Source organism: Strigops habroptila, chromosome 5 (assembly GCF_004027225.2).
Source record: "Strigops habroptila isolate Jane chromosome 5, bStrHab1.2.pri, whole genome shotgun sequence".
Lineage (NCBI taxonomy): Eukaryota > Metazoa > Chordata > Aves > Psittaciformes > Psittacidae > Strigops > Strigops habroptila.
Window position 1 is genome coordinate 5,450,615 of NC_044281.2, and position 12,996 is coordinate 5,463,610.

At 46.5% G+C, this 12,996-nt stretch overlaps 1 protein-coding gene across 1 annotated transcript in view; it reads left to right on the forward strand.

Moving 5' to 3' along the window:
* The window catches only part of LOC115608795 (UDP-glucuronosyltransferase 1-1-like), a 35,177-nt gene continuing 22,181 nt past the window's right edge, over window positions 1-12,996 (forward strand). Inside the window, exon 1 of the mRNA XM_030488129.2 lies at window positions 1-906. Coding sequence (XP_030343989.1) covers window positions 61-906 — 846 coding nt within the window. The 5' untranslated portion in view covers window positions 1-60. The remainder of the gene's footprint in view (window positions 907-12,996) is intronic.

The following is a 12,996-nucleotide window of genomic DNA, read 5'->3' on the forward strand; positions in this document are numbered from 1 at the left end:
ATCTTCAACTAACATCCTGAAGGAGAAGACTTTCACAGTCCTTATTCTGACCACAGGAACATGACTTTGAGGCTTTGCTGTGCCTGGATTTTCATCCTCCTCCTTCCTGGCCTCTCAGATGGAGGGAAACTCCTGGTATTGCCCATGGATGGAAGTCACTGGCTTAGCATGCGGCCACTGGTTGAAAAGCTCAGCGAGAGAGGACATGAAGTGGTGGTGATTGTACCAGAAGTAAGCTGGCAGATGAGAGTGGCAGAGGCCTACACGGTGAAAACATACCCAGTGTCTTACACATTAGAAGACCTGAATAGTGGCTTTTCTGAGTACATTGCAGCTCACCTGAAGGACCTGCCTTTCCCACTGAACACCATAACAATATATAACGGCTCACTGCATGTTTTCCAATTACTGTTTACTCAGTGCAAGAACCTGTTCAGCAACAAGGAGCTCCTTCAGTACGTGAATCAAAGCAGCTTCGATGCTCTCCTAACAGACCCCGTCTTTATGTGCGGACCAGTGCTTGCTCAGTATTTTTCTCTTCCACACTTGTTCTTTATGAGAGGATTTCCTTGCAACTTACACTATGAGGCACCACAGTGCCCAAGTCCTCTGTCCTACATACCCAGGCTATTTACCTTCAACTCTGACCAAATGACTTTCTTGCAGAGAGTGGAAAATGCGCTGATTTACCTCCTGGAGCGTAGGTACTGTAACGGTTTCTATGGAACCGCAGTAAAGTTTGCTTCTGAAATTCTTCAGAGGGATGTGTCCCTCATAGACCTCGTGGACTCTGCTTCCATTTGGCTTCTGAGATATGACTTTGTGTTTGAGTATGTCAGACCAGTGATGCCCAATATGGTCTTTATTGGAGGTATAAACTGCGCTGAGAGGAAACCACTGTCTAAGGTATGGGGTTTTTTTTTTCTCCAAATCCTACATTTTGCAATGAAATGTGAGTATGTCATTTCTGGAACTTCAGGGGGTTTGATGTCTTTTATTTTCTTGAATATTATTCATTTATTTATTTAATCTGGTAACGATTTAATAAAACCAGGAGTTTGCAATTGTTTTCCACAGGCTGAAACCAAATTACCTTGATGGGGGCAGAAAACTGATATGAATTAATGAGGATATTCTGACAAGTCCAACCAAAAATGGGCTTCATTTACCAGCCACAAATTACTGCCCTCAGTGAATGTATATTATTCATTAACCAGGTTTTGATTTCATTTTCATGGAGTCTGACATATATTTCTTTCATCTGACCATAAACCTAAAGACCATGCTCTGCAAAGTGTCTTTTGGTTTTCATTCCAGGCTCAGCAAAGCCAGTTAACTTGCTTTGGTTGTGGTTTTATGACATATGGTTTCCAAACTGTCTGTTTGTGTTGAGTTATGTCTGTTTGTAGATCATGCTGAAACATAAATGTCATGTTGAAATGGCAAGAATTAATCTCAGGTAATGAGAAGGTAAAAGATGCTTGCATGCAAAACTCAGATAAGTTTTCATACCTATTTCTTGACATTTGCTTTTACCAGAATTGTTCTGCGGGGTTTTTAAAGCGAATAGAGAAATTTAAATCGGTTTTGATAAAATCTCTTTTAATAGTTACGATATAGTCTCTAAACCAATTCGTAATGCTAGACATTTCTTTCCAGGCACGAAGCAGAACATATTCTCTTCTGAGCAGGGCTCACACAAGATCACTGCACAATTGCAGTACAGTATATTTGAGCTCTACTTTCAGATTTCTTTTATACTCTTCAACAGACTTCTGCAGAGTCCACTGCAATCAATAAGGAGTAAATTAATAAATTTAAAAAGCAAATAAATAACAGTATTATAAATTAGACTATTAGAGCAATATTATAAGGCATTCTCTCACCTTAGGCTCAAAAGTGGCACTTTGTAATTTGGGATCTAAGAGGCAAATTCTTGCTGGTTGCACGACAGAAATCTCTACTTCTATACCTTGAAGGTCTCAGAGCTGCAAACAGTTTGTAAGCTTGCTACAAGGGAAGAGCGTTCCTGCCCTCGTTGTATACCTGGCATTTCACACTAACATTTGCCATTCAGTGGAAATCACATGTTCCAAACCTGGAAGAACCTTGCGATTTCCCCCTGTCTTCACTCTGCCCTTTCCTAGCTATATTTTCTACAGACAGCAGAGAAATTCCTCCTATTTCACTTGGAACAGTGCCCAGCAACAAGGCAATAGCACAGTGCAAACAAATGTGAAGTGAGTCATATGGGAGAACAAAACCTACTTCTCCATATACAGAGGCAAGCCCTGGGTTGGTCGTTACTGTTCAGAAATCTAATCGTGTGATAAGAATAGATAGTTCTTCGAAACCAGCTAGTGCAGAGGAGGGCCACGAGGATGATCAGGGGGCTGGAGCACCTCCTGTATGAAGACAGGCTGAGAAAGTTGGGGCTGTTCAGCCTAGAGAAGAGACGCTGCATGGAGACCTCAGAACAGCTTCCACTGTCTGAAGGGGGCTACAAGGATGCTGGAGAGGGACTGTTTGTTAGGGACTGTAGTGGTAGGACAAGGGGTAGTGGCTTCAAACTTAAACAGGGGAAGTTTAGATTAGATGTAAGGTAGAAGTTCTTTACAGTGAGGGTGGTGAGGCACTGGAATGGGTTGCCCAAGGAAGTTGTGAATGCTCTGTTCCTGGTGGTGTTCAAGGCCAGGTTGGACAGAGCCTTGGGCAACATGGTTTAGTGCAACATGACCCTGCCCATGGCAGGGGGATTGGAACTAGATGATCTTAAGGTCCTTTCCAACCCTAACTATTCTATGATTCTATAAAGCCTGGTAGCCCATTGCTCAACAGACAAAAAACCCCCCAAAAGACAGGATGACTGGGAAAGGGAGAGACAACTGGAGATTCAAAATGAGGTGTCTTTTCTCAGGTGAGGAGCTTATGCCACAGTCCTTTCTGTGGCCTCATTCCTGAAGAGGGCTCCTTTCTGCTGTATCTGATGTGGCCCCATGGAGTACCTGCTCTGGAGCTGAAGGCAGCAGGGTGCTGAGGAGCTTATGCCTATGCAGAATTGGGCACATGTGTCTTACCCAGCACAGAGCTGGGAATTCAATCCAAAGTTGTCTGACCCTCCTAAGACATAAGTATGGTCCATAGCTGACACTCTCAGAGCGAGTGGGAGAACATGAGCCACGGGGAGTTTGGCGACTGAGGTAACCACACTGGCTGGCTTATGCTGGATTTCCTCTTGTCCTGCACTTTGCACAGTAGCAATTACATATTCATTAACAGAACAGAAATCCAGTTGCCAAATGTGTCTGGAGGTTTCACACAGGGCTTGCAAGATATCAGATGGAAGATCTTGACTGAGCAGAGGTCCTGTGCCAGCATCATCCTCTAATGACTCCAGAAGCACCTGAATGCTGGCATGGAAAGCAGTCCCTCATTAGGGGGACATTGCAAATGAACTTGGCCTATGAGCCCTGAGACGCCTTGATGAATATCTCATCCTTATCCAAAGTGAACTCAAAGTTGCTTTTTTGCAGCTCATAAAACAAAGTCCATGTGATTTGATCAAAGTGAAGTTCAGAAATGTCACATATAACAACGTTTCAAAGTTGTTCCTGGTTTGTTTATTTGATTTCTTTAACCTAAACCACCCATTACTTTTTTTAAACAACTGGTAAACTTAAACATTGTCCTGGGTTCAGCTGTAGCAGTCATTTTTTCTCCTTCTTAGTAGCTGGTGCAGTGCTGTCTTTTTGGCTTTCAGCCTCGGAACAACGCTGATAACACCGATATTTTTAGTTGTTTCTGAGTAATGTTTACTTCGACCAAGGACTTTCTCAGTCTCATGCTCTGCCAGGGAGGAGGGGAAGCCGGGAGGACGCAGAGACAGGACACCTGACCCAAACTGGCCAAAGGGGTATTCCATACCACAGCACGTCATGCCCAGTATATAAACCGGGGGGAGTTACCCAGAAGGCCAGATCGCTGCTCGAGTCGGGCTGGGTATCGGTCGGCGGGTGGTGAGCAATTGTATCCTCTCCCCTTGCTATTTCCCTTATCATTATTATTATTGGTGGTAGTAGTAGTGGTTTTGTGTTATACCTTAGTTAGTGGACTCCTCTTATCTCAACCCGTGGGAGTTACATTCTTCCGATTCTCCTCCCCATCCCTCCGGGAGCTGGGGGAGGAAAAAGGCGGGGAGTGAGCGAGCGGCTGCGTGGTTCCAAGCCACCGGCTGGGCTCAAACCACGACAGTTCTTTGTGGCACCCAACGTGGGGCATGAAGGGTTGAGATAACGACAGATCTGACCAGAGTGTGTCTAATCATATTTGTGATAAGTATTCATTGTTACTACTCATCACAATGTTGATTTATTTGCTCTCAGAGTTGTTGCGCTTGATCTCAGAGTTTCAGCATGTCGTACCTTACTTACAGCCAGTATTTGCTGGTTTAGTGTTTATTGGCTGGGGGGCCTGGGCTAAGGTTCTTGTTTCACTGTACTTCATGGTAATGACTTGTAATACAATAGACTCATTGATCATGAAACTGGTCTGGCTTGCACTCCCGGCATGGCCACCACCTGTATACTTTGGGAAGTATATAATGAAATTTTTTAGCAATTGCATATCTTTTTTTTTCTCCTCGGGGGGTCAACCTATGAAGGAGGCATTCCCTTACACCCCCCACTCCCCCACCAGGCTATTTACAACAGCATTTGAGAGTTCTGAAGGTTTTGGATGGCCTTTGAATACCCTTGAGACCTGCCTGCTTGATTGTGCTGGGGATCAGCATGTTGGCAAACATACGGAGTGTGTTTTACCCGCGGCCATCCCGCCCTGGGAACACCCTATTTCGTCTGATCTCAAAAGTTAAGCAGTATCGGGTTCAAATCTGGTCTAGGGTTAGACGACGATATAGGAGGACCACCAAGAGATTTTGCCCGAGGCTGGACGGTCATGAGTGGCAGGGTGTGTGGGATAGTATGGGCAAGTATCTAGGCCAGTGGGCCCCTCCAGTGCATTGGAACTTCACCACTGAACATGTGCAACATCCGGAAAAACTAGTAAAACACTTAAACGAGGTGTGCTGTCCTGGTCATACCAGAGAGGGACAACTCGCTGCAACGTGCTAGGGTTTGGCCTATTCCTACAGAGCCCTGCTCAACACTAACCTTCAAAGGGAAAAAAATGTCTCTGGATCTGATGGCAAAGCAACAGACAATGCAGCTACTCCAACTCCAAGCACAGCAGCTACACCAACCCCAGTGACAAGCACAGCAGCTACTCAAACCCTGACAGCAACAGACAATGCAGCTGTTGGTGTTACTCAACCCCCAAGCACAACAGCTGCACCAACCCCAGCAACAGACACTGCAGGCACTCCAACCCTAGTGGCAGACACTGCAGCCACTCCAACCACAGTGATAAACACTGCAGCTAAACCAAATGGCCAATTTGTGACAATATCTGTTGCCCCTGTAAGCAAAAGCAAATGAGAGGCACAAAAAGCAACCCCTACAGTGAAGAAAGATGAAGTCCCAATGCAATTACTACACGGAACAGGATCTGAACAGGAGTTACTACTACGTGGATCAGAGGAAGAGGAAGAAGAAGAAGAGGTGACTTCTCGGCCCCAGACCTTGACTGAGCTGTGGAATATGTGAAAAGATTTCACCTGTCTTCCAGGGGAGCACATCGTCACCTGGTTGCTCCGATGCTGGGACAGTGGGGCCGACAGTCACGAACTAGAAGGTAGGGAAGCCAAGCAGCTGGGATCACGTGCTAGAGAAGGACGAATTGACAAAGCGATCTCAAAAAAGAAGCGAGCCCTCAGCCTTTGGAGGCGGCTCTTGGCAGCTGTGAAGGAAAGGTTTCCCTACAAGGACGATATTATGAATCACTCAGCCAACTGGACCACGATAGAGAAAGGCATCCAGTCTCTGAGGGAATCAGCCATTCTAGAGATGATCTGTCGTAGGCCGGATGCCAGGAATACATCTGTAGATGCAGATGAAGTCGAATGTACACGACCCATGTGGCGGAAACTTACAGGGAGTGCACCATCATCATATGCCCACTCATTGGCATCAATGACCTGGAATGAAGTAACACCACCAACAGTGGATGAACTGATTCGTCAACTCCGAGAGTTTGAAGACAATCTCACCCCTTCCATCATTTCAGCTGTGGAAAAACTGTCCCAGGAGTTCAAACAATTGAGAGACGATTTATCCGATCTATCCAGCTCCCCACGTGTACCAACCCATGTCTCAACTATTAACAGAAGATGCCCTACTGCTCGAGAGAGAAAATATAGGAGGTACACGCCATGGGCCACCCTATGGTTTTACCTGCAGGATCACGGAGAAGACATGAGAAAGTGGGATGGAAAATCTACTTCAGTTCTGGAGCAACAGGTGCATGAACTGAAGAGGAGAACAACGGTCAAGGATAATCTTTCCATGAAAGTTGCTGCTCCAGTCTCTGGTGAGCAGTTTCCCAGATGGAGTGGAAGAGCTGATTTTACTCCAGCTCCTGTGATAAGGTATACTAATGCCTTTCTAGAAGACATAAGTGGACAATCTTATGATCACTATTAGAGGGGCCCTGCCTCCAGCCAGGTGGAGGAGAGGGACAATCAGGTTTACTGGACTGTGTGGATCAGGTGGCCTGGCACATCAGTCCCACAGAAGTATAAGGCTCTAATAGATACTGGTGCACAGTGCACCCTGATGCCATCAAGGTATCAGGGGGTGGAACCCATTTATATTTCTGGAGTGACAAGAGGATCCCAAGAGTTGACTGTACTGGAGGCTGAAATCAGCCTGACTGGGAGGAAGTGGCAAAAGCACCCCATTGTGACTGGTCCAGGGGCTCCATGCATCCTTGGCATAGACTATCTCAGGAGAGGGTACTTCAAAGACCCAGAACGGTATCAACGGGCTTTTGGTATCGCTGCCTTGGAGACAGAGGAAATTAAGCAGCAGACCTTGCCCAGTCTCTTAGAGGATCCTTCTGTTGCTGAAGGTCGAAGAACAACGAGTGCCAATTGCGACCACAACAGTGCACCGGCGGCAATATCGCACCAACCGAGACTCCTTGATTCCCATCCATAAGCTGATCCGTAGGCTGGAGAGCCAAGGAGTGATTAGCAGGACTCACTCACCCTTTAATAGCCCCATATGGCCAGTGCAAAAGTCTAATGGAGAGTGGAGACTAACAGTAGACTATCGTGGCCTGAACGAAGTCACAGCACCACTGAGTGCTGCCGTACCGGACGTGCTAGAACTTCAATATGAACTGGAGCCAAAGGCAGCCAAGTGGTATGCCACAATTGATATTGCCAATGCATTTTTCTCAATCCCTTTGACAGCAGAATGCAGGCCACAGTTTGCTTTCACTTGGAGGGGCATCCAGTACGCTTGGAACCGACTGCCCCAGGGGTGGAAACACAGCCCTACCATCTGCCATGGATTGATCCAGACTGCGCTGGAACAGGGGCAAGCTCCAGGACACCTGCAATACATTGATGACATCATCGTGTGGGGTGATACAGCGGAAGAAGTTTTTGAGAAAGGGAGGAAGATAATCCAAATCCTGCTGAAGGCTGGTTTTGCCAAAACGGAGTAAGGTCAAGGGACCTGCACAGGAGATTCAATTTTTGGGAATAAAATGGCAAGATGGACGTCGCCAGATCCCCACAGATGTGATCAACAAGATAACAGCAATGTCTCCACCAACTAACAAGAAAGAAACACAAACTTTCTTAGGTGTCGTGGGGTTCTGGAGAATGCACATCCCAAATTACAGTCTGATTATAAGCCCTCTCTATGACGTGACCTGGAAGAAGAATGATTTCAAATGGGGCCCTGAGCAACAACAAGCCTTTGAACAAATTAAACGAGAAATAGTTCATGCAGTAGCCCTTGGACCAGTCTGGGCCAGGCCAGATGTGAAAAATGTGCTCTATACCGCAGCTGGGGAGAATGGTCCTACCTGGAGCCTCTGGCAGAAAGCTCCAGGGGAGAGTCGAGGTCGATCCCTCGGCTTTTGGAGTCGGGGATGTAAAGGATCCGAGGCCAGCTATACTCCCACTGAAAAAGAGATACTGGCAGCCTATGAAGAGGTTTGAGCTGCTTCAAAAGTGATTGGCACTGAAGCGCAGCTCCTCCTGGCACCCCGGCTGCCTGTGCTGGGCTGGATGTTCAAAGGCAGGGTCTCCTCTACACATCATGCAACTGACGCTACATGGAGTAAGTGGGCCATGCTAATTACACAACGAGCTCGAATAGGAAATCCCAGTCGTCCAGGAATTCTAGAAGTCATCATGGACTGTCCAGAGGGAAAAGATTTTGGGATGTCACCAGAGGAGGAGGTGATGCATGCTGAAGAGGCCCCACCATATAGTGAACTGTCAGAGAGTGAAAAGCAATATGCCTTGTTTACTAATGGGACCTGCCGTATTGTGGGAAAGCATCGGAGATGGAAGGCAGCTGTGTGGAGTCCCCTGCGACAAGTTGCAGAAACTGCTGAAGGAGAGGGTGAATTGAGTCAGTTTGCAGAGGTGTAAGCCATCCAGCTGGCCTTGGACATTGCTGAACGAGAAAAATGGCCAGTACTTTATCTCTACTGACTCATGGATGGTGGCAAATGCCCTGTGGGGGTGGTTGCAGCAATGGAAGCAGAGCAACTGGCAACGCAGAAGTAAACCCATCTGGGCTGCTGCATTGTGGCAAGATATCGCTGCTCGGGTGCAGAACCTGGTGGTGAAGGTACGCGACATAGATGCTCATGTACCCAAGAGTCAGGCCACAGAGGAGCACCAGAACAACCAGCAAGTGGATAAAGCTGCTAAGATTGAAGTGGCTCAGATGGACTTAGATTGGCAACATAAGGGTGAATTATTTTTAGCCTGGTGGGCCCATGACACCTCAAGCCATCAAGGCAGAGACGTAACATACAGATGGGTTCGTGATCGAGGGGTAGACTTAACGATGGACACTATTGCCCAGGTTATTCACGAATGTGAAACATGTGCTGCAATTAAGCAAGTCAAGCGGTTAAAGCCTCTCTGGTATGGAGGACGATGGCTGAAGTACAAGTATGGGGAAGCCTGGCAGATTGACTATATCACACTCCCACCAACCCGCCAAGGCAAACGCTATGTTCTTACCATGGTGGAAGCAACCACCGGCTGGCTGGAAACATACGCTGTGCCCCACGCCACTGCCCGGAACACTATCCTGGGCCTTGAGAAACAAGTCTTGTGGCGACACGGCACCCCAGAGAGAACTGAGTCAGACAAAGGCCTCATTTCCAGAACAACCTCATAGACACTTGGGCCAAAGAGCATGGCATTGAGTGGGTATATCACATCCCCTACCATGCTCCAGCCTCTGGGAAAATTGAACGGTACAATGGGCTGTTAAAAACCATACTGAGAGCAATGGGTGGTGGGACTTTCAAACACTGGGATACACATTTACCAAAAGCTACCTGGTTGGTCAACACTAGGGGATCTGCCAATAGGGCTGGCCCAGCCCAATCAGAACTTTTACGTACTGTGGAGGGGGATAAAGCTCCTGTGGTGCACATAAAGAATTTGTTGGGGAAGACAGTCTGGTTTATTCCTGCTTCAGGTAAAGGCAAACCCACACATGGGGTTGCTTTTGCTCAGGGACCTGGATATACTTGGTGGGTAATGCAGGAAGATGGGGAAGTCCGATGTGTACCTCAAGGGGATTTAATATGGGGGGAAAATAGCCAATGAACTCAATTGTATGCTGTTGCCTGCTCTATAACACTTTTATAGCCCACCAGCTAGATATCTTCAAGTCACCAGCAACTGACCCTGACTTCCCTCCAATCATCACCCCAACAAAGAATGAAACCAGACAAGCTCAGCAGTGACCAGACGAGTTTGGCGGTGTCATCAGCAGGCACCAGCCCAACACTACACACCGTCCCTCCTGCCCTAAAAGACTATTAAAAGAGATGGAGCCTGACATCATGGACTGGATGAATTCAGCAACTTTATAGGGATTGGTCCATGGACTAAGGAATAATATCTTTCTCTTTGGGTGTGGGTGTATATATGTACATATATAAAAGACAAAAGCAATGGTATATTAAAAAATGTGGGATCTGAGCATGACATGAATGGTATGGAAAAAGCGGTGGATACTGTCCTGGGTTCAGCTGTAGCAGTCATTTTTTCTCCTTCTTAGTAGCTGGTGCAGTGCTGTCTTTTTGGCTTTCAGCCTCGGAACAACGCTGATAACACCGATGTTTTTAGTTGTTGCTAAGTAATGTTTGCTGTGACCAAGGGCTTTCTCAGTCTCATGCTCTGCCAGGGAGGAGGGGAAGCCGGGAGGATGCAGAGACAGGACACCTGACCCAAACTGGCCAAAGGGGTATTCCATACCATGGCACATCATGCCCAGTGTATAAACCGGGGGGAGCTACCCGGAAGACCCAGATCACTGCTCGGGTCGGGCTGGCTATCGGTCGGCGGGTGGTGAGCAATTGTATCCTCTCCCCTTGTTATTTCCCTTATCATTATTATTGTTGGTGGTAGCAGTAGTGGTTTTGTATTATACCTTAGTTACTGGACTGCTCTTATCTCAACCCGTGGGAGTTACATTCTTCCGATTCTCCTCCCCACCCCTCCGGGAGCAGGGGGAAGAAGAAGGGGGGGAGTGAGTGAGTGGCTGCGTGGTTCTGAGTTACCGGCTGGGCTCAAAACACGACAAACATTAAAATAACCCCAGATTTAAGTAGGTAGTTACTCAAGTAAAGGAGAAGTGTCATTGAATAAAGACCCTGTGGTTTGTTCCTCCGACATAAGGGTTAAGAAAACAGGTCATGTTCTGCAGCCAGAACATGCTCTGCTCGTGAACCAAATACAAGGGTCATTTCTGGGGGGCAATATCCAAGTTTTTGATGAATGTAGTGGCAGTTCAGAGCAGCCTGATAGCACATCAGCATCTGTTCGTGGTGCTTTTGTAAAGGATGTTGAACACCTTTAAAGCTGACAATGCTGTTCATCTGTCTTATATTGCAATGGTCAAATACACACCATCAGACCAGTAAAAACAGTCCAACTTTTGAAAAAGAAACTTTAACCATCGTACATGGTACAACTTCAATGCATAGGATGGATCAACCTGAAACAGCTGCTCTAACCAAACACTTCATCTCACAGTCCTCTTCACTTTGCTCTTGTCCACATCCCTGTACCTCCCATATTTTGAAGAGGAGAAATGGAAGGAAGGTGTAAAACACAGTTCTTTTGACAAAAAGTTGGGAAATCTTCCAATTGCATGTACCTGGGCAGCCTTAAATGTCACTTTGTGTTAGGATACAGTCATTCATTTCAGGCTCTCATACTGTCATTTTCATATGATTTCTGTTTATGGCTTAGGAAGGGGCTGCCCTGGAAATAAGAGCTGTGTTCTGTGACTTGCTTAGCTGTCTACTGCAAAGACTTAGGGAAAGACTACTTTCCAGGTTGCAGTGCATTGCTTTTATGGGTTGTTTTTCCTCTGAAGTCCTGCTAGTCAAACTACATATACATACGACCTTCTCCTGTGCAGGCAAAGGTCAGTGTATCTCCATAGCTATGCAAAACATTAGGGGGGAAACAGGCAGGGTCATGCCAGCAGCTACCAACCTGCGTTTGTCTGACATTGGGTAGCATCACAAAAAAGGACTGGGTTCGGTTATACAAGGCTTCCTCCGTGCCTGATTCACCATTTAGAAACCTGGGAAATCAAATTACATCATCCACATACTCTTGCATTTGAGCAGCTTGTTCCTGCTTGCAAGAGCCAGAGCTTAAGGAGGTGAACAATTGCATCTAACAACAGGAGAACAAATCCAGTACATAACATCAACCCTCCCAGGCTGCCTCAACAAACAATTTGCTCATGCAACATTCCTCTTACCTTGGTGCCACTCACTGTTTGCTGCTCAGGTTAAAAGAAATCCACACATCACCACCAGTCCAACTCAGAGATAAGCAGTTTGAGAGACTCTTCCAGCTGGAGCAATCACAGGGTGAAGAGTAAGCACACCTGCACCCAAACCCCTCACCATGGTTGTGGCTTATGGTCCAAACAGTCTCAACTCCTCAGAGCTGCTTGCATGACAGTGGAGAGCTGCTCCATAGCTGCAACACTCCTTGCCAGCTCAAAGAACCACCCAGAATAACCCACACAAGCCTGATCACAAGGGATACTTTTAACAGCAAAATGAATCTGCAGTCTTGGGTCACTCAAGCTTCATCCTTGTTCAACATAAAATTTGTATTCTTCAGCATCCAGAGGGGAAGCCTTTCCTCCAAGCTGGCACATGGCTCTCACTCTCTGAGACCTCAGGTCATAAACTACTCTGGTGCTCATCTGCACGCACAACATCCTTCAAAACTAAAAGTGAGCCAGGTGGCTTCTGCGTAATGAACAGCAAACACCTGTAAACCTGCCTTGGTAGCTGTGGTATATTAGTAAGACATGCAGGTTTGACTGCTTCCAGGAGGTGGGAATTTAACACCAGCCTTCTACATACTGGTTAGGTAGTCTCAGTTAGGCTAGGCCATAAAAGAAAGGGGGTTGCAATTTCCATTTATTCTGCTGTGTATATTTTAAAGGTTGCCTTTTGAAAGCAAAACTAGGCTTATTTTCTCACTGGGTCCTTACCAAGCCAATGGTATTAATCACAACTCTTCCTACAAGGTGACATTCCTCATCTTAGTTCCATGAAGGAAGTGATGTGCTGCCATGCTCCCAAGCTTAAAAATTAACAGAGAATACAAAGGAGGGCATCTTTTTTCAAGAACAGTGTGATCACCTTCCTTGTTATATGAGCAGTTGCAACACTGAAGGATTACCACAGCAATATGGGGAAGTTAAATATTTATTCCTGCCGTCAATAAATTCCCTTGCAAGGACCTTCATATAAAAGACTGTGTCGGATGCCTCTACAGTAGAGCTCTCTGGTTTC